Genomic DNA, 22,099 nt, shown 5'->3' with positions numbered 1-22,099 from the left:
AAATGAATGTTCATTTTTGGCTGTGTAACTTTTCAAACCCAAACTCTGTGAACTCCAGCTTCATGACATTAAATTGTTCTATTGTAAACGTCACTCTGCTTCCTGTAGCTCCTCCCACGAACATCACCGTGGTTTCCAGTGTCACGTCCTTCAACCTGAGCTGGGTGCCTGAGGACCGCCACCGGAACCACGGCTTCCACATCCACTACCTCCGGAAGAGCGGTGAGCAGCAGGACACGTCCAAATCCACCAAGTGTTTACGTTTTTAAAACTTGGAAACAAGACGGGAAGCATGGGACACTGCGCAAATTGGAATCACAAAAATAATTTTTTTAAATGGAAAGACGCCAATTTTGGGAAAAAAAGTAAAACATTTTGATTAAAAGTTTTTTGTGCTAGGTTGAGTTGGTTTTGTTCAGTCGTATAAAAATGGGTTTATTTTCCGATACTGTGATGGAAACTGTTGGAAACCACCGGATGTTACTACTGGAGGGAATGACAAAGAAGACGACAGACAGGAAGTCATTTTTTAATGGCTCATCGCGTAAACAAACTGATTCACGTGGGATTTCAATTATGTTTCTTATTTAATCGAAACAACACAATTGCAAAATTCTGTTTTATATATATATATATATATATATATATATATATATATGTGTGTGTGTGTGTAAAAGCAGAATATCGATATTTGTAATGGAAACTCAGCGGCTAACTTGTGTTGTTTCTCTTTGTGTGCAGCCGGCGGTCAGTGGGAGAAGTCAGAGCTGATCAACTCCACGCAGGGTTTCTATTCGCTGACGGGCCTCCAGCCAGGAACCGAGTACAGCCTGAGGATCCTGCACGACAACAACACGCACTGGCAGGAAATGCTGCGGACCGTCGGGCCAGGTGCGTCCGCACAAACACAAACTGCCTGGATTGAATGTTGTTTACATTCGTGAAGACGTTCTAAAGGTGAAACGTTTCTGCCTCAGTGCCGTCGGAAATGCCGGGCCGGTTTGCCACCCAGGGCTGGTTGATTGGACTCATCAGCGCCATCGTCCTCCTCATCCTCATCCTCCTCATCCTCTGCCTCATTAAGCGCAGCAGGGGGGGGAAATACGCAGGTACGGCCAAACCGATGATCTGACGGAAAATAGGACGTAAATACGACGTAAATACAACATGCTCATGTGGAAAAATGTGTTTCTCCTCACAGTGAAGGACAAAGAGAAAAAAGAGATTGACTTCGATCTTCAGAACAAGGATGAAACCTTCGGCGAGTACAGGTGAGTCACCGCCAATCGGAACCAATCAGAACCAATAGTCACAGTATCAGATCAGGAATCAAATAGACTCCAGAGATGCAGAAGTCTCTGAACCTCCCGGTGTTCAAAGACACAAACCTTTCTGGTAATTAATTGTGCCAAGTTATTATAAATATTTGAAAGTGAAATCAAATATTTCACTTGTTGACTTATTTAAAGTAAATAAGTCAACAAGTTTGATGTCTTTTATTTCACCATCGATTATTCGAATCATTTGTGTAACAGCTTGAGAAATGATACAGAAATCATTTTCTACATGTAATAGCATTTAGTTTATTTTGTTGAGTGTTATTTTAAATGTATTTGTCCTGCTAGCTTGGTGCTCTTGTTAGCGCTAAGCAGCTGTTTGACTTGCATATGCCTTGGGCCGGCTCTGGGAACAAAGAGGAACCACTGAATGTTGCGTTTTGTTTTCGCTCTCATGTCTTTCTTTCCTCCTCTCCTGCTTTTCCTGCAGATCTCTGGAGAGGTGAGGGAGTCGGCCTTCCTGTTGTCATGTGCTTCTTCGTTCTCACTGGCATAAAAATAAAACCTTTCTGTTCTTAAATCTGATAAATATCTAAACAAATTATTTCAGATGGTTTACGAAACGTTGATGCTTGCTTATCATGTCCGCCTCATTTTCAACATCTTTCACTGCTTTCTGGGATTCGGATGGTTTTCTCTCCCAAACCAGTTTACACCAGCAGTAAAACCAGTAAAAAATCAGATAAAATGGCGCTGAGTCATGCTCTCACCTGTCCTGCAACCTCACCTGGATGCTTCCCGCTCGGCATCAAAGTCCTTCCTGAAGCCGTTTTTATTTCTGTTGCAACTGTTTGGTTTCACTTTGAAAGGCTGAGAATTTTTTCACTGCTGAAGCAAATTAAACCTGTTTTCACTCTGACGGTGCAAAGGTTTCAGCAGCCACACAAATCTTTGTTTTTCTAGTTTTTCATGTTTCTGTGAGGAAACGAGGAGAAATTTAAAAATGTCTCAGAGACGATACAGTTTTACAGTGTAGATCCTGTTTCAGTCTGGACCCATTCTCCTGAGATCGGACCTAAAGGTTCCCGGTGGAGACCAAACCTCTGGTCCACTTTGTTGCCATTACATTGTGACTTGATGCGCATCATGCTGGGAAGTGTAAAGTTACACAAACACTTAGAGCTGTAATCCAGGTTATTTAGCCTAAGAGAAAAAACTAAGGATTACATTTTTAAGTCATATTTTCTCCACATTATTAATTATAAATATCACTGTTTTAAACTAAACATGTAGATCTAAACTAGTTAGCAAGCCAATTATTTAGCTAATTATTATGTAAATATTAGCTTTAAAAAGCTAATTAGCAAAATATTTAGCTAATGAATATTTAGCTTTATTAGCAAGCTAAATATTTGGGTTGAAACTAAATATTTAGCCCAAAATATCAACCTGAACAATTAGCTTCAATCTAATTAGTAAACTAAATATTTAGTTTCAAATTAAGTGTTTCAAAACTTTCTATTTAAGTTGGTAATATTCAGTTTACCAACTCAATATTTGTCTCTGAATTAGCTAAGTATTTAGTTTTTTAGCTTAATAAATGACCTGGTACTAAAAATTATTTGGAAATGTGACACTTATAATATGAATGAATGAATGAATGAAGAATGAGAATGAATGAATGAATGACATGGTGAAAATATGACTCAAAATGAACCTTTTTTCTGACTGGCTAATTGTCATAAAACATTATTGCTGTAAATGTTTGTGTAGCTTCACAATCAGCTTCTCTCCCTCCTGTGGGTTCATAATCAGAGAAATTGGATTTTTCTAACTGAACCAGTGGTTCTGACCCAGTGGGTTCCTCTGGTGCTACAGAACCCATAAAGTTTGAAAAACCCAACATTTGTGTCGCTGCAGGATCATTTGTCTCAGACTGGAAACGACTTTCTGAGCAGCTGCAGCCTTTAAAGCCGGCGTCTTATTTCTGTTTTTATTAAAGCTTTTTTTGGCTTTTTGTTTAAATCCGTCACTTTTTGTTCTACATCCCTTTGTGTTCCTAAGATTATAGCAGATTATTACGATCCGTTTAAAAAATATTCACACCTCCTGACCTTTCTAACATTTTGATGCATCAAAGCCACAAACTTCTTGTATTTTCTTTAGATTTTATACAATAGACCAACATAAAGTGGAGTCAAAGCATTTTACAAATGAAAATCTGAAATGTGTGACACGCATTTGGATACAAACCCCCTTCACTCCAAAACGCCTCAATAAAATCCAGTGAACTGCTCTAGAGGTCAGCTACCTTATGAACTCTAAAGCCAGAAGGTTTAGAGGTCATAAGGTTTGGTGGTCTTTGGCTAAAGACCACAAGCCATTTCTGCTGCTAGTGCTGGCACATTAGCTTTGGTTGTATTTACCTAGAATGCCCTGCGCTGTAGTCCACTTCCTGCTATTGGAGCGGTCTCTGGTCCGTTTGGCGTTCACATGCATTCAAACTGAACCAGAGTTCACTTCAACCAAACCCAGACAAAGGTTTGTAGACGGATCAGCGTTAGCTTGCGCGTTCACACCGCCCCAAACAAACTGGACTTTCTAACCTGGACTGGAGTTGATTAAAGCGACTAAACACGACTCACAAATTTGATAGAGAACTGCAGCTCTAACCTCAATAAAAGATGCTCCTAAAAAGTATTGATCTAAGAACGGCTAAATACATGTGCACACCACACTTTTCAGATTTACATTTGTAAAAACACAAGACATATGTAAATAATTCATTAATTTCATTTGCTGTAGCAGTTTCCCATACTTTCTATCCCACAGAACTGCAAATAAAGTAAAACTAAAAGTTTGTGGTCGCGACAAAATGTGAAAAAGTTGACAGGGAAATCTGGTCGTAACGCCACCGTCACCAACCGCTGTTCCTGCTCTGCTTCCCCACAGCGACGGAGACGAGAAGCGCTCGGACAGCCAGCAGTCCCTGTGCGACGACAGCAAGCTGGGTAGCGAAGACTCGCTGGCCGAGTACGGGGACAGCGTGGACATCCAGTTCAACGAGGACGGCTCCTTCATCGGCCAGTACAGCGGCCGCTCCGCCGCCGCGCCGCATGGCAGCTCCGGCCCGGCCTCCCCGCTCAACCCCGCGCCGCCGCCGCCCTTCGCTCCCTCCATGTCCGGCATCCTGAACCGGCCCAGCTAGATCCAGAACCAGAACCGCCTACACATGCATGTCTGCAGCAGAACGGCAGAGACGGACCCGATTCCACTTCCTGGTTCCGACGTCCACAGGAAGTTTTACTCTCCATGTTTACAGCTTTTGATGCAAAACTGCTAACTTAAGAAAATTTGGCTCCTTTAGAGAAACAAATATATCTTCATTAAATTCATTCCACTGTCTGATTCTGCAGTGAGTTACTCTTTACTGTTCATCTCTGCAAAAACACAAAATAATACCAAGAGTTTATCGTCCAGTTTGGAGTGCAGATTGATTATTACACAAAATTAAGACAAAACTAATTTAAATGCATCTTATCAGCAAGATTAGAAACTTATTTTCAGTAAGAAATTCATTAATAATGATGAAAAAGTTCTAGTTCCAAGAAAACTGAACCAGTATTTGTTCATATTAAGGAATTACTTAGTTAAAAGAAGCTTTAAATCTTGCTGATAAGTTACTTTCATGTTAGTTTTGTCTTAATTACAGCGTATTAATCTATTTGCACTACAAACTGGACTATAAACACTTGGTATTATTTTGTGTTTTTGCCGTGAATCTTCACTGCCGTATTTTTAACTGTTGCTGTAAAGCTTGGAGTTAGCAGCTTTGTACTGTTGAGCTCACACAGAATCATATTATTATCGCTCTGTCAGAATATAACAGCTTCAAATTTCTCCTTCACCGTTAAAAAGTGAAAGCTGGCGCAGCTGGGAGCATTACAGGACAAATGTGACGCATTTAGCTGAACTTCCCATGAATATTTCAGCCTCATCCTGTTTTGTTTTTGTTTTTTTTCATCCATTTTTACTTAAACATCATCACTTTTTTTATATAAGCATTTAAATTTCTTCTTGACCGAACTGGGAACGATGCAGACTTTGGTTTTGAGCGGATAAATCGGTACTAACCTCTGCTTCTCTGTGCAGCTTCAGTGAGCAACTAAACCATGTAATCAGAATAAAGTATAAATCCCGCAATATAATGTTTAATTTCACACATTTTCAACGTGCCTCTCAGTTTTTAAAGGGAAAAGTTTAACCGAATTGTAATAAAATGTAGTTAGTCCCTTTGGCCACCAGATGGGGCCAGTTTTAACTGACTGCAGTGATTTTTAGTTGCAAAAAGCTCGCAGCTTCCTATGCAGAGGCGGGAAAATTATTATGCAGGCAGAAAGAATCTCACGTTTTCCTTCTCTGAATGTAAATAAAACCTTAAGATTGTCTCTTTTTGTTACTTTATACAGCTTGTTTTATAAAATAACCAAATTGTTTTTATTATCTATTGACGTGTTTGATTTTGAGCGTTTGTAACGTCCAGACGTCCCACCCACCGTCTGCTGTTGACCTTTACCCTCGTGTCACTTAGTAGCTCCAGATCCTGTAGAGAAGAAAATTAGGAAATTCAACCCTCTTCCTGTTTCCTGTAGAGCTTAGAGACGCAGCAGAAATACAGATTATTAAATGTGACGTTCAAACGGACGTAGAAAAATGGAGTAAATGTCTGCCAAAAAACTCAGAAATGTTCAGATTAATCTCAGAATTTTGAGTCAAAAAAAGTCTACAAAGAACTACAGCATTTGAGAAAAAAACAAGAACATTTCTTACTTTGAGAAGTCAAAAATTGCAGAAACAAATGTCAAATTTTGAGATTAATCTCAGAAAAATTCTAGAAAACAATGACATTTCTGAGTTTCAAAATTTTCGCAGTTTGAAACTGAGAATAAAAATTTCTACAAATTGTCTGAAATAATCTCAAATTTTTTTTATCAATTTTTTTTTTTTTTTTTTTGGAGCTCAAATATTTCCTTGTTTTTTTCTTAAATTTTTAGGGGAAACTTCTGAGTTTCATAAATTGTAAATTTTAGTCTTTTGTTTGCTTTTCATAGAAACTTTCTGAGATTTTTTTGACAGAAATGTACTCCTTTTCTTTCCTTTCTCCGATGGCCCTGCGCCGTCGCTGGTACCGGAGCAGAGAGTTTTAACGGACTTGCCTGAGATGTTTTGTGATGAAGCAGCTCAGATGTTCCGGCTCTCCTGGTTCCGTCCAGAACCAGCCGGAACCGGGAACCTTCAGCGGGACTCGGACCGGGCCGGACTGAGAGGAAATGTGACGGCAGGAGGAGAAATCGCTGCAATACTGAGATGTGCTAACTAACTAGCTTGTTGCATTGTGCGCTGTATGTAAGCTGGCGAACTAACCTCAGACTGTCAACGAATAATAAACATGACATCGCATTTACTGAACAACGGCTCTGGGTTTGTTTGAGAGGCTGCAGTACAGACGGAAAACAGGAGTACATTTATGGCAAGAAGCGCTAGGGAAAAAAAATTAAAAATTTTTAACTTTAGAGCTCAGAAATTTCCTGTTTTTTCCAATACTGATCTAAAAGTCTTTGATTCATTTCCTGCAAATTTATGACTTTTCAAACTCAGAAATGTTAAAGGTTTTGTAGAAAATGTCTTGAATGAATCTCCGATTGCAAATTTTTGATTACTGGAACTGAGACATTTCTATTTTTCTAAAATATATATAAAAAAAATTGAGTTATTTCTCCTGCAAATGTTTCATACTCAAAAATATTAGATTTTCTAGAAAATTTCTGAGATTAATCTCTTAATTTTAGTTTTTTTTAGGCGGAAAGTTATTCTTTTGTTTAGTTTTGAATTTGCAGTTCTCTCCGTCGCAGTTGGGACGTGGTGTTCACATGACGCGGTTCCCTGGTGGAGGGGGTAGAAGAGGAGGTGAAGGAGGAGGAGGTGAAGTCTGTGGTTTCAGACGCACCGCAGGAGGAGGACATTCCGGTAGGATAGTCAATCATCGGACGGGTCGCTGCTTCCGTGGCCGTGGAGTGGGCGGGCCCACGGCCAGTGTTCGTGCTTGGTGCACACATGTCATAACTGACGGCGCTCCGTGTTTCGAGGCTCCGCAGGACGGAACCGGACCCGGGAAGGATGCTCCGCTTCCAGCGTCCGCACGGTAATCAGCACCGACCTGCTGCGTGATTACCGCTCAGGTTGTTTTCATTCATTCATTCATTCGGTCCCGAGGAAAAGAGGTGAAATCCACGGCGCGCGACCTTGTGACTCAAACGGATCAAAGATCCACTATTGAGCTGAAGATGCTCGGGTGTTTCTTTGTTTATTATCTTGGTTGGAGTCTCGAGCTGTTTTACCGGAAACACTCGCGGCTCGCGCGTGGCGGGCGGGCAGGTGCGTGCGCGTGGTGACAATCCAGGGGTCCATCATGAAGGAGGGGGTCATTGTATCGTGGGGCTTCAGCGTCATAAACAAGGCGCCCCCGCCCCGCCGCGCTCCGCCCCCACATGGAGGAACAACAACAAGCCGCTTTAAAATCCTCAGAGAAGAAGAAGAAGAAGAAGAAGAAGCTGCAACATAAAAGTTATTGTTACTCATTTTGATTTGCTTAGTTCTGCTGGGAAGAATGTTCTGGTTAACAGAACAAAAACGCCTCCATTAATGTCACAGTTTCCAACAAGTCGAATTAGATAAATAGCTTCAAACTAAATATTTAGTTAGCAAGCTAAGTATTTAGTTTACCACCAAAATATTTAGGGTGCAAGCTAGCTACAAACTGAACATTTAGCTCTGAGCTAGCTAAATATTTAGCTAAAATGCAAATTCACTTGCCAATAAGCGGAAATGGACTATCAAAATAAAAGCTGTGACAGTCACTGTTTCAAACTAATTATTTAATAGCCCAATTTAGCTAAAAACGTTGTTTCTAACCTAACTATTTAGAGTGCAAGCTAAGCTATTTAGTTTACCAACAAATAATTTAGCTCCAATTTAAATTGTAAGCTCCTAACCAGATATTTAGTTGGCAAGCTAAATTTCTAGCTGCTTAAATTTTAATATTTAAACTTTGTAAATATTAGCAAACTTAATATTTAGTAACCAACTAAATATTTAGCTCCACTTAAATATGTCTGAACTATATATTTAACTATTTGTCTTGCTAAGTACATTTTTATTTTGAACATAAATATTTAGCTTGAAAATTTTTTAGTTAGCAAGCCAAATAATTAGTTTAAAGCTCAGTATATAGCTCAGAGCTATTTAGTTTGAAAGTAAATATTTAGCTTGCTAACTAAATATTTAGTTTAAATTGTGACATTTATATATGAATACCCATTTTTAAAAAACTTTTATTAAAGGCTAAATAACCCAAATTATTGCTGGTAATTTTTAACTGTCATGGCACCTCGTAGTTTTCTTGGCACCTTTTTCTTTTTTGGCATGTCAGGCATACCGTATAGAGGAGCTGGTTGTTTTCAGGGAAGATTTTCTCTACATGAATTAAATCTGTGGATGGTATCCTGATTGTAATTAGCTTTATCAAAACAAGATTGATTCTGCCATCAAAGTGTACAGGCCACATTGATTTACAAATATTTCTTTGGCATTTATCTAGAGAAAAGCACTAATAGCGAGTAGGCTGGTCTCTGACAACAGCAGTTAGCAAATCCCATTGATTTTCCACTTTGACATTTGGTTCCTCCAAGTATTGACGTTTCATGTCTCTTTTAATTATTCTTTCTCTTGGGGTTTGAAAGAAGGATTACTATTCCTCACAGAAATGTTGGGGGAAAGAGACAAAAACTGCGACTGATCAAAGAAACAGTCAAACAGCCACTGTTCTTCTTCTGCTCATCTGTGTTATGTTGCTAAATTAGTTTCTGTATTTGGATCCCAGTAAGAAGATTATATTTTTTGTACAGTTTTAGCTTAATTACTGCACTGAGTGTGTTATTCTTCCAGCAAATGGCCTTTTGTCTGAGTCTGTCAACGATTAATCAATTACTGGATTAGTTGGTGGTTATTTCAATAATCAATTAATCACGATTGATCGATTCAGCCTTATCTTCAAAAAGCATGTAGAGCTTCCTGCTGTCGGCCCATCAGGATTCCCACAGAACGTCCACTTCCTGTCCTGCAGGTCAAAGTGTAGCATTGTGCTGACTGGACGTTATTCTGTGACAAACAGACGAACCGACCAATCACAGCGAGGCAAACAGGTAGCTCCTCCCACATCGTGAGAAAGTTCAAACTGCACGTTTAACTGGGAAGCTCCCTGCTGTTAAACACACACCGACTCTGAGACGACACCAAGACACACACACACACGGCGGAGTCATGTCCCAGAACCGAGCGACGCTCACCAGAACCCCCCTGGAGAAAACCTGGGTTCCCTGGATGGGAAGCAGACTGAGCAAACGCAGAGGCTGTGAGTAGACAGAACCAGCGGTTCTGGTTCTGACCCGGTGTGGGTTTCTGTGTTTCTGTCTTTGAGGAGTGTGAGACTTTAAGCTGTGCTTAATGACTCTGAGTTTGGATGGTTTCTTATTTTGGAAACATGGAGAAGTCCTGATGGCCGTTCACCCCAAAGGGTCACGGGGGTCAGCATGGAGTAACCATGGCAACCAGCCATCTCTTCCATCAATCATAATGTGAAATCATTGGCAGCTGGATGACCTTTAACCCCTGAACTTTGTTTAATTTCCCTTTGGGATCAATAAAGTATCATCTTTTCTTCTGGTTGTGTTTAACTTGTTTCAGCTTCGGTTCCCCAGTTCACCAATTCCCCGACCCTGATAGTGATGGTCGGCCTGCCGGCTCGGGGAAAAACCTACATCTCCAAGAAGCTCACCAGGTACCTGAACTGGATCGGGGTGTCGACCAAAGGTACTCATCCAACTCGGTTTACATTTTACCGCCTCCAGCGCTGCTGTAGCGTTTTCCTTCAGCCACTGAAAACCCATTTTCCTTAATTATTACTTTTGGCCCCTGATGTCTGTCATCTGGATTTCAGCTGGCAGAAGGGGCAAATTTTCAAGTTTTTGGAGATTTTCTGAATTTCAAAAGTTGAAAATGTTCAACTTTTAGGGTTAGGATTTCCACATTTTTTTCAAGAAGTGTTTTGTTGGAAATGTTCAACTTTTTGACCTAAATTTTTTTTCCTTTTTTTTCCTAGAAAATTTATAAGATTAATCTGAAAATTCTTGAGGTTTTTCTTGGAAATTTTAGATCTTTTGAAATCGGAAATTTTTTTACCTTTTTCTAGAAAATTTCTGAAATTAACCTAAAACAGTTTTGAGTTTTTTTTCACGAATATCTCCGATTTAAGAAACAGAGAAATTTTTTATAGAAAATTTTTTATGTTAATCAAAAAATGTTTGTTTTTTTTCTTGCAAATTTTTTAGGTTTTTCTTACTTTTTTATTGAATAATTTAGCAGCATAAATATTTATGAATTGTACTTCTTTTGTCGATATTGTTTTCAATTCAAGTGTAATTAATTGATTAAACATATTAAAATCCTTGTGTAACTTTGTTGTTTTTTTAGTGTTTAACGTGGGGCAGTACAGAAGAGAAGCAACCCGCTCCTACAACAGCTACGAGTTCTTTAAACCCGACAACGCAGAAGCCATGAAGATACGCAAGTACGACCATAACACAGAAAACAGATTAAAGAAAATATTAATCCCAAAATTATCATCACATTTAATAAAATCTCCAATTTGGGAGGATTCAGCTGAAATCCCACCGATTACTGAAACATTTATCAACGGCCTGAAATGTCATCATGTTTTATCTATATTTAATTTCTTTATGTTGTTTCTTAATGGGTTTTCTTTATATATTTTTTTATGTTTTTATATTGTTTTTTAGGGTTTTTAAATATTTTTTTATTTTATTTTGTAATGTTTTTTACATTGTTTTTAATGTTTTGTGTTTACTTGCAGCGCCTGCGTGAACACGGCCCTGCAGGATGTGTGTGACTACCTGACCAGAGACCAAGGTCAGGTCGCGGTGAGTTCAGGTCAAAGGTTATCCAAAGCTGCAGCTTGAAACAGGAGCGATTTAAAGAGACAGGACGCAAATGTGCAGGAAGTTCACCTGAAACCGAGCCTCCGAACGATTTTTTTATTTGTTTAAATGACCCAGATAATTGAATTATCAGACATTCTTCTGGTTAATGGACGATAAATGTTTTGTAGATGTTTATTAATGTTGATCTTGAAAACATTTAAACGTAGTTAACGTCATATTTAACTGCGTGATAAAAGTCCTGATTTTGTTCCGCCAGGTTTTCGATGCCACCAACACGACACCGGAGCGCAGAGAGGTCATCCTCAACTTCGGCAAAGAAAATGGTTACAAAGTTGGTTTTTAATTTGCTTTCCTGCTGTAAAACGTAGAAATCTGTCAGAAACATAAAGCTACAGTGCCCATCTTCTCCCTGGTTCAGGTTTTCTTTGTGGAGTCGATTTGCGACGATCCCGAAATAATTGCTGAGAATATTAAAGTAAGTTACTGTGATTTAAGATTTCACTGCGATAAACAATAATATTGTCGTTTTGGGACATATTTGGTGGCAAAGTTGTGATAATAACTAAAAAAACAATTATTACTTCATTAGGTAATTGTGTGGCATGATACAGTGTTTATGCTTGAAAAACATGACAATCTGAAATAAGCTTCACTTAAATGTGATTTATTTCATTACAATAATTCATAATTCTTTTGAATTTCCTGATATTCATTGATGCTCTTGTTATTAGTGAATAGTAAAAGTATATTTGTTTTTTTATTTAATATTATTAATGAGAATTTATCAAGAAAAATCAGAATTCTTATCATAATACATTTTTCCCAATAGTTAAAAGATGCGATAAATTCCCGCTCCCATTTTCAAGTAATATAGTATTAATGTCATCATAAAGACTGATAAACCTTAACTTTGCTTAAATATCCAAAACACAAGCAAAAATGGAAAAGAGAATAAAAACCAGACAACCAACACCATAAATAAAATAGATTATGAAGTTTATAATCAAAAATATTAATCATCAGATTGGAAATTATCAAGCTAATTTTAATTTATCATGTGATTAACTGATTATTTACTTGCCTCACTCACTAAAGTCGTTTTTTTTGTACAGCAAGTGAAGCTGTCGAGTCCCGACTACGTAGACTGTGACAAAGAAGAAGCTGTTGCAGATTTCCTGAAGAGGATCGATTGTTACAAGATGACCTACGTTCCCCTGGACGACAGCAAGGACCGGTAACCGCTACCGATACTGCTACCGATACCGATACTGATACCGATACTGCTAGCTAAATCAGGCTAAATATTCAGCTCCTTAAATAGCTTGAAGCTAAATATTTAAGTAAAAAATAAAAAAGTTATTATGAATATTTAAAGGCTAAATATTCATAATAATAGCTTCAATAAATATTCATTAAAGCTAAACATTTATATGCTAAATATTTAGCTTACTAACAAAATATTTAGGTTAGTTTACCTGCTAAATATTTAGTTGCGAAACTAAATATTTAGCAGGTAAACTAAATTTGCAAACTGAATATTTAACTAGCATAGAGATAAATATCTAACTTGGAGCTAAATATAAGGCTGTATGACTATATATTTAATTGGTAAACTACATATCTATCTATGTCTCTCTATATAGATATGTAGTTTATATTATATTTAGTTTGGAGCTAAATATTTAGTTGTAAACTATATATGTAGCTTGCCAATTAAATACTTAGTTTAAACATTTAAGATTAATGAATAATGTTGTTAAAATATTAGTTTAATAAATTAACTATTTTTTCTCTAAATGATCCAAATTATAGATGTTGTTGTTTTACCGTATCTTCACTAATGTTGCTCCATACTAAATGCTAAATGACATAAATGGATGGAGGCTTCATGTGTTTAGTTACCGCCCGTCTCCCCGTTTCTCTCCGCAGGAGTTTATCGTACATTAAAATCTTCAACGTGGGCAGCCGGTACCTGGTGAACCGGGTCCAGGACCACATCCAGAGCCGGATCGTCTACTACCTCATGAACATCCACGTCACGCCCCGGTCCATCTACCTGTCACGGCACGGCGAGAGCGAGCTCAACCTGGTGGGGCGCATCGGGGGAGACTCCGGCCTGTCACACCGGGGGGCAAAGGTCAGGCCAGCGGCGCTAATGAACATTTTACCAAACAGAACCAGAGTCCAAGTTTAAGATGATCCGTTTGAGACGAAAGCTCAGGTCAAAGGTGAATCCTGTCATGCTGGATGCTGATGTTTATGTTTGCAGCAGCAGCAGCAGCACTCCTAGTTTCACTGCAGAGCAAAGTCCAGCGATAACGAAATCAGTCAGATAACTCAGACACAAATCCATCAATAATCAATAAAACAAAACATGCAGGTAGAACTCCGATAAGAGCTCTTTAAATTATGAATAGAATAGTGTTGTGGATAGGTGTAGCACAGGATCACGTGGTGTTATTAGTGATTGTAGATCACCTGTTGCTCACTTGGTGACTTCAGTGAGTGGGTGATGGGGGAGGTCTACTTTTTGCTGACCGCTATGTTTTGTCTTTAATCACTGTTTGATTCTACGGATCCGTTTTTATGCTGCTTTTGAACACTGTTTTGCTTGGATATGGACAATAAAATCGTTGCAACTGCAGCTTGGATTTACGTTTTGATCAGGTTGTGCGTCAACAATCACTCCCCTACTCAGCCGCTCAGCGACTTTGTTGGTTAGTCGCTAATAAATAGAATAGAATAGAATCAGCCTTTATTCAGGTATTGGATGTAAAGGTTCAAATAAATTAAAAAAAATGTACCTACATTTATTTTACAAGATATGTAGTTGATAAACAACTAAATATGTAGCTTCAAACTAAATATTTAGTTTACCAGCTACATTTTCATTTTGTAAATAAATATTTAACTGAATATTTAGCTGGAAATATAAATATTTAGTTGCTGAGCTAATATTTAGTTTTGTACCTAAGCATTAGATTATGAACTAAATATTTAGTTTACAATGCAAGTATTTAACTTACCAATTAATTATGTACCTCCATGCTAAAGTTAGTATACCAACCAAATTTTTAGTTTGTAATTAAATAAAAATTAGCTAAGAAGCTCAACAGTTAGTTTACCAACTAATTATGTATCTCCAAACTAAATACTTAGTTTACAAAATAGATTTTTAGTTAGTAATTAAATACATATTTAGCTAGGAAGAGAAATATTTAGTTGCTAAATTAAAGGTTTAGTTTAGCACCTAAATATTTAATGGAGGAATAATTCAGAGTGTAAATCGAGTTTAGTTTTAGTTTCTCACTGCTCTCTGTTGTCCGCCCGTCAGTTCGCCGCCGCCCTGGGCGCCTACATGCGCGGGCAGAGCATCAGCGACCTGAAGGTTTGGACGAGCCACATGAAGAGAACCATCCAGACCGCCGAGGCGCTGGGGGTCCAGTACGAGCAGTGGAAGGCCCTGAACGAGATCGACGCTGTGAGCCTCAAACCGAGCCGCCGCCGCATTTCATAAACACGGTTCAAACTCTGATGTGATTCCAACGGTTCCTCCTTGTTACACTCAACCTCACGTAGAAATACCATTAACCCAGCAGATACAGCAGAACACATTCATGTTGTCATTCTCTGATCAGGGAGTCTGTGAGGAAATGACTTATGAGGAGATTCAGGAGCATTACCCAGAGGAGTTCGCTCTGAGGGATCAGGACAAATATCGGTACCGGTACCCCAAAGGAGAGGTGAGTCTGAAAAAAGGTACGGCAAGCCCAAAACGTCTCCCAGATTATTCACAAATCCAGAGTAAAGAGTTTTGTGTTAACGCCAGCAGGAAAGGCAGAGAAGCAGCTGATGCTGGAAAAGTTAAAAGGTCGTTTCCAAAACTTCTGAACTTCAGAGGAAAAACATCCGTGGCATTTAGGATAATCAGGGTTTAAAAATAATTCAGACGCTCCCACAAAGTATGAGTAATAATCAGTCCATCCACAAAAAACTCTCCTCATTTGTAGCTTCGTTAGTTTCTGCAGGAAGTGAAGAATCTGTGTCTATAAAGAGGGTTTAGGTGGAAAAGAGAAAAAACAGAAGAACAAAAGGGAAGGACGGGCTGTGCTGTGGTGGCCCAGGCCTCCAGCCCACGTATGGAGGCCCTAGTCCTCGACGCCGCCGTCACAGGTTCGATTCCCGGCCAGGCGACCTTTGCCTTTCTCTCATTACCAACTTTCCTGTCAATTAACTATCAAATAAAAGCCACTAGAGCCAATAAAACCTAAAAAAAAAGGAAGGATAAAAAGGAAAAAGAAAGAATTTTTTTTAAAACAAGAAGAATGGGGGAGAAATAGAAAAATTTGAAAAACATAAAGGTGGAAAAATAAAAAATCCTATATTGGTTTCATCTACAGATTTGTAGATTAGCCTCCATTCATAGACTTTAATATCTATTAATGTCAAAGGTTTGTTTTAATAAATCCTGATTTTGTTTTAATAAATTATGATTTTAATAATTTCATATTCCACAGCAGAAAATATCTCTGGAATATAAAAACATTTACTGCCGATCAAAACTGCCTTTATACATCAGGACCAGTGACGATATGACTGTTATTTCAGGAAACCGATCCAGTGACACGTCTAGTTGACTCACTGCATTCTGATCCTGTACAGAATGACAATAATGTCAAAAAAGACTTTACGTCTGACATCCTTTCTGTGAATTGGAGTTGCTGTCTCGACCTGACAGTAATGAGAATGTTGATCATTGGTGTGTTTAACCCTGTAAATCTGACCTGTCTGACCTTTGCCCTCTAGTCGTATGAGGACCTGGTCCAGCGTCTGGAGCCCGTCATCATGGAGCTGGAGAGGCAGGAGAACGTCCTGGTCATCTGTCACCAGGCAGTCATGAGATGTCTGCTGGCCTACTTCCTGGACAAGAGTGCAAGTGAGGAAAAAAACATCTTTATTTTACCAAAAATATTCCACTGGCTGCGTTTCCATTAGCCATAAAACTGCACAAAATTATGAAAATAAATTAGCTTAAAGCTGCAGTACCTAACTTTCATCAAGAAGATGTTTTGAACATTTTTGTTAAATCTGTCAGCATGTTGTGGCAGTTTATGAGACAGATAATCGTCCTCCTTGACCTGTTACTGTGTCTGAAAAAATTAACCAAAAACAACCAATCAGAGCCAGGAGGCGGGACTTAGCGCTGTCAATTAACCTGATTTACAATTTGATACATGTGCTAATGGTGAAGAAACAACTTTCCGTGACAGAAAAATTGTTTGCCATAATTGGTGGCTATGTGAACTAGCTTAGTGTTCATAACATGCTAGCTGCAGCATAGCAGAGAGCAAGCTAAGACCCGCCTCCTGGCTCTGATTGGTTGTTTCTAATTGGTAGTGGGAGAAGCCAGAGGAGCTAAACTTTTTCAAGGATTATCTGTGAAATCTATCACAACATGGTGACAGTTTCAACAAATGTATGAAAAAACTATTTTTTGATCACTTTTACATGTTGCAGCTTTTAATGGAAACAAACTAATTTCCCCAAAATGCCACAAACGTAGCCACTCCCACTACGTGCAAATTTATGTGACTTTTAACATACACACATGAAAATTTAACACGTACACAACACACAGCCAACATGTTGAGTACATGTTAATCACATATATTTGAGCAGGATGGCTTCCCATATCGCTCCAATGCCTGAATATATCTGATGTAGCTGTTTACATCTGTCGCTGCCATGATTTTTTATGACTTATTGAAAAGTCATTAATAAGTCATGTCCAATAAATAACCCTTTATTTATTGGACATTAGCAGAATATAGTGAAAAGCAGCTGGTGTGTTTCTGATGCAGTAACTCGTGTTTCTGTGCCAGGCGAGCTGCCCTACCTGAAGTGTCCTCTGCACACCGTCCTGAAGCTCACGCCGGTCGCCTACGGTCCGTTCCTGCTATCAGCCTCAGAACAAGCTGCTCTGGATCTGAATCTGCTGTTTGTCTGTGACACATTTCACCACTTCTGTTTTGTTTCCCCTCAGGGTGTAAAGTTGAGTCTGTGTTTCTCAACATTGAAGCTGTGAACACACACAGAGACCGGCCGGAGGTAAAGTCCCTGCAGTCTGTTGGTTTATGGCGGCTTAGACAGCGATAACGCGCAGAAACAGATGAAGGTTTTCAGACCTGCCTTGGTGATCTGATAAGAGGACTCATGATTTTAGAGTAAATATTACATTTGTCCCACACAACTACTGCTAAAACAGGCCAGCAACCAGAGGAAATGGTCTGGTTTAGACACCAGCTGCGTTTCCATTATAAATGTACACAAAACTTTGTAAATATTCCACTAATGTTGAAAAAAAAAATCACAATTTCACGTTGGTGGTGTTTCTGTTAAAAAAGAGAAGCAGTTAAAATCACACATGACTGAGCTTGTTCACGCGATAAATCATTAAGACGTGTTCCACCATCTTCCTCCAACCACTTCCTGTTTTCTTCTTCATGGCTTACGCCAGTAGCAACGTCCGGCTGTTGATCATGTGGCTCGTGTGAGGGAAAAAAAAGTCTTTCTATTGCAGTTTTGCAAAATAAACAAATTTCAATTCAGCCACAAAAAAAAACCCACCTGATCTTTTTTTTAATCAAAAAACAAGATTTTTCAAAATTACGCAAATTTATTCTTGAAACGTCAAATTGCACAATTATACGGTCAATGGAAACGTAGCTACTGGATTTGTTTCCACACTAAAATGTTTCAGATCATCAAAAATCACCTGAGGAAATACCTGAGCAGTTTTCAAAAGATTATTTCATTTACTCAGGAGAAAAAATATTATCCAAGCCAGCCTGGCACTATGAGGAAAAGCTTTTTGCGATTCTGTGATTGGGAAAATTCAGAAAAAAAAATCAAATCCCTGCATTTTTTTTTTACACTAAGGTATAATTGTAAATTTATTTCAAAATTCCTGCAAACATTGGTTTGTGATTCTAACTCCCACCGGCAGGTGGCAGTATTTCTTACTTTTACACTGCTGCCTCAGCTTTACTCAATAATGGATTAAGTTTTAGTCCATTATTGATACAGCAAGTAAAAAATTATTTAAATTCTTTTAAGAAAGAAAATGTTTGTGTCCAATTGTTTTTTTTCTCATGTTTTTTCTTATATATGCAGATTTTAGAAGAGTAAAAAATATCTTATATTTCTTAAGTAGCACCACAAAATAAGCAATTTTGACTGCAAAGAAAAAAATTACAAAACAGATGTTTGGTTTTCTTTCTGATCTAAAACAAAAAGGCAAAAACAGAAGAACTCTGTAGGGAGGCAAATAAGTCAAGTAGGCGGTAAATTGTTTGAACAGCTTGAGTTTGTTTTTCTCAGAATGTGGAAGTGGACAGAGACCCGGAGGAGGCGCTGGAGACGGTACCTGAACACATCTAGAGGACGCCTCAGCTCAACGTCCGTCCCGTCCAGAGAAGACGTCTTATTTTAACTGATCTAATCCTTGTTTTTAGAAAACTGAGAGCTTACTGACAATGAAAGGTTTCTTGGCATCTTAATTCCACTGTTAGTGCACTTTATCTAGAAGGGTCCAGGTTGAAAACAACTTTTAAAAAGTGAAGAACTGAAAACGACCTTCAGGACTGTTCAACAGTCCTTAATCTCTGTTTCACACTGCTTTACTTCATCCTGTGCTGTTCCTTCAACTCTTGTAATTTCATGTAGACAGCAATAATAGCAGAGACGTCGTGCCGCCATGTTTTAGTGGTAGTTTTAGATTTGAAAAGTGATGTTCATTGATTTATGCAAAGGGCTTCATTCCCTCATCAGCACAATATTCAGCTCAGCAGAGACGTTGGTAACAAACTGTATTCATAGCACAGACAAAAGAAAAAACCAAAGTCACCACCTGTAGATTAAATTCAGCTACCATCACATTTCCAGGAACTTTGTAACTGACAGCCATCTTGGTATGCAGTTGCTATGACAACGGTAAACAAGCCACAAGCTTATAACTAGTTCTTGGGTTCCTTCCTGAAACAATGTAAGTACATTACAACTATTACTTGATTACAGTTTGAGTACTCTACCCATCTCTGCGTAATACTGACATAATTATCAGTGATATTTACTGTGGTACTTACTGCCGAACTAGCTAAATTAGCTTAGCTAATGTAGCTTTTATCTGCTAGCTAAGACACTAAAAGATTCTGTTTACTAAGGTTTCAGCGCCTTAAAATGTATTCAGTTCCTACAAAAATGTAAGTTGGTCCTAAATACGTTAATCACATGTCTTACAATTTGTCGTGGCAAAGTCATTTAACTAAATATGTTTGAGTCGCGTGCACATCATTGCGGTTTAGGCTACCGCTAACTAGTTAAGTGTATGTTAGTGTGTGGCTAACACAGTTAGCCAACAAGCCAGGTATCTTTTCGCGTCTATCCTAGAGAAGCTGGAAAGTCCACAAATTTAAAAAAGTAAAAAAAATTCGACATTTCAAACTCAGAAATTACCACTTTTTTCTAAATTTCTTAAATTAATCTAAAAAAAAATCTTAATTTTTTTTTTCGGCTAAAATATACTACTGCTTTTTTTATTTACATGGCCCTTTAAGGCCGTTGTAGAAACATTTTCCTGGCGTCATGGCGGACACTTCATGGCGGAGTCTCGCAGCTGGAAGGTTTAAATCCTCCGTCCACATTCCTAAAACCTTCATGTGTGCCTCTGTGTTGACATTCAGTTACACATAAAATATATATCTGATCAACAATTTGTTACAACCTTCGTTCGGTTTTAGCTCAAAATAAGACGTTTGTTTTCAAGGACACCAAATCTACAGTAGCCCAGAAGGGACAAATCATTCTGTTTGTTTACACGGTGCCTTTAAAAACTATTAATTTCCTGATTCATAGTATTATGAGCCTGAAGAAGGATGTCAATGAAGGTGCTCAAAGGCATCAAAAATGCAAACAATACCGCGCATAAGTATTCCGACCACCTGCAGTACAGCCATGCGCCGCTAGATGGCGTCACAGCCTCATGTTTTCATAGTCTGAAGGGGTTTTTTTAGGTGTTAATTATCTGAACCCAGTGGAAATGTGGGCCTCTGCCTGTTTTAATACCATCCAACATTCCTTCTGTTTACCAAGCCCCCAGGCCCTTCTGCCACCACCATGCTTCAGTGATACATGGTACACCAACATTCATTATTTACATTTTTTTATACAAACTTGTGAAGAAGTTGCTGTCCCTGTGGGAATTGACTGCATCTGTAATGATTATATGATTTTTTTTAATAGCTGAGTACTGTTTGAATAATATGAGCTGTGTTACTTTTGATTTTTACTTTTTCAAGCTCTTGCATCCTTTACTAAACATGTAAAATGTGAAATGGAGGATGAGGTCGACATTAGAAAAAAATAATCTGCATTTTTTTTCCACCTTAAAAAGAAATTCTGACTTTTTATCTCATAATTATTGCTTTGAAAGCCAAAATTATGACGATATGCTCTTTGCTCTTACAATGCGTACATGGGTGCTGTTTCTAAAATTACACAGTAAAAAAGATTAGCAGCAATAATTTTCAGTGTTTAGCCTCTGTGGGTGTTTTCCAGTCATATTTTCACCAAGTTATTCTTACTTTTATAAATGTCAGAGTTCCAAACTTCAAATTCAATATATTTTTTCTAACTAAATTAATTTCCAAACTAAACATTTATTTTTATATTAAATATTTATTTATCAAACTAAATTTTAGCAAGCAAGCTAAATATTTAACTTGCTTACCAAATACTTACTTCGCAACCCGAGTGTTTAGGTCGCTACCCAAGTACCTGCCTGAGTATTTAGCTAACAACTTATGTATTTGGTTTGCTTGCTAAATATGTATATTTAACTCAGACTGAATCATTTAGTTCATGTTTAGCTTCCTAACTAAATATTTAATTTAAAAGCCAGATATTTAGTTGGGAGCTCTAACATTTATTATGTAGGAATAACATGATGAATATGACTGAAAAATAAACTCCCTCATGAAAGGCTAAATGAAACTATAGCTGTAAACTTTTCGTAGTAACTTTCCAAACAGCATCCAATTTGCATAAACTTTTTCCTAATTTACTGGAAATCTGTTTTGTTGCACATGTGCACTTTTGAAAACCATTTTGGACGCTTGTAAAGCTGCCACAGCATTCATGTAACCTGAAAGACGAGCGTGGTTTCCAGATTAACCAGAACCATCTTGGATTTTCACGCTCAGATTTGTGTCTTCACAAGTCGAGTCATTCCTCCAAACTCGACCTCATTATGTGAATCATTTAAGATTTTTGCTCTTGATTCTGTGCTTCAGTAAATCACTGTAATTCCTTTTAATGCAGGTCTTTAAAATGAAACATTAAGTGTATTGGTGTGTAATCTGTGTTGTGACCATGTCTGCTTAAAATCAGGTGCCTGAATAAACATCATCTCTGAACTGTTTGTTTTTCTAAAGAACGTTCCAGCAGCCTCTCTGGGTAATGTTGCACTTTATGAGATTATTGTTGTTTTATTAGAATATGCTAATTTATTTAAAGTGCTACATTTACTGAAATGGTTCACTTTACCAAAAACTACAAACAATCAGCTCAGACGTAGCTGATCATTAAAGTGCAACTAAATTCACACAAAAATGTAAATATTTGCCCTGAAACATGAAAAAAATCTTTAAGGACCATTTTAGACAATTTATCAGTTATGAAAGTAGATTT

The 22,099-nt window shown here is 38.1% G+C and overlaps 2 protein-coding genes across 3 annotated transcripts in view; both read left to right on the top strand.

Moving 5' to 3' along the window:
• The window catches only part of LOC106925021 (neural cell adhesion molecule L1.1-like), a 46,118-nt gene extending 39,369 nt beyond the window's left edge, over positions 1-6,749 (top strand). The window contains exons 23-27 of the mRNA XM_088007465.1: positions 109-222; positions 742-891; positions 978-1,109; positions 1,202-1,271; positions 4,230-6,749. Of these exons, the coding sequence (XP_087863591.1) occupies positions 109-222; positions 742-891; positions 978-1,109; positions 1,202-1,271; positions 4,230-4,485 (722 nt within the window). The 3' untranslated portion in view covers positions 4,486-6,749. The remainder of the gene's footprint in view (positions 1-108; positions 223-741; positions 892-977; positions 1,110-1,201; positions 1,272-4,229) is intronic.
• A 314-nt stretch (positions 6,750-7,063) lies between these two features.
• LOC106925019 (6-phosphofructo-2-kinase/fructose-2,6-bisphosphatase) lies at positions 7,064-21,825 on the top strand. 2 transcript variants are annotated; one of them, XM_014999031.2, is made up of 14 exons: positions 7,064-7,479; positions 10,080-10,205; positions 10,866-10,962; positions 11,266-11,332; positions 11,610-11,684; positions 11,772-11,828; positions 12,466-12,587; positions 13,283-13,490; positions 14,688-14,834; positions 14,992-15,096; positions 16,160-16,289; positions 17,236-17,298; positions 17,397-17,461; positions 18,734-21,825. In XM_014999031.2, the coding sequence occupies exons 1-14, from the start codon at positions 7,455-7,457 to the stop codon at positions 18,791-18,793; spliced, it is 1,347 nt and encodes a 448-aa protein (XP_014854517.1). In that variant the 5' UTR covers positions 7,064-7,454; the 3' UTR covers positions 18,794-21,825. The 2 variants fall into 2 exon arrangements, with proteins under 2 accessions (XP_014854517.1, XP_014854516.1); XM_014999030.2 differs by lacking the exon at positions 7,064-7,479 and adding an exon at positions 8,776-9,747.
• The last annotated feature ends 274 nt before the right edge of the window (positions 21,826-22,099 follow it).

The sequence above is a fragment of the Poecilia mexicana genome, unplaced genomic scaffold, assembly GCF_051168715.1.
Source record: "Poecilia mexicana isolate PSO_F unplaced genomic scaffold, ASM5116871v1 scaffold_7, whole genome shotgun sequence".
Classification (NCBI taxonomy): domain Eukaryota; kingdom Metazoa; phylum Chordata; class Actinopteri; order Cyprinodontiformes; family Poeciliidae; genus Poecilia; species Poecilia mexicana.
Note: the sequence above shows the minus strand (reverse complement) of the source record. Positions and strands in the feature narration are given on the sequence as shown.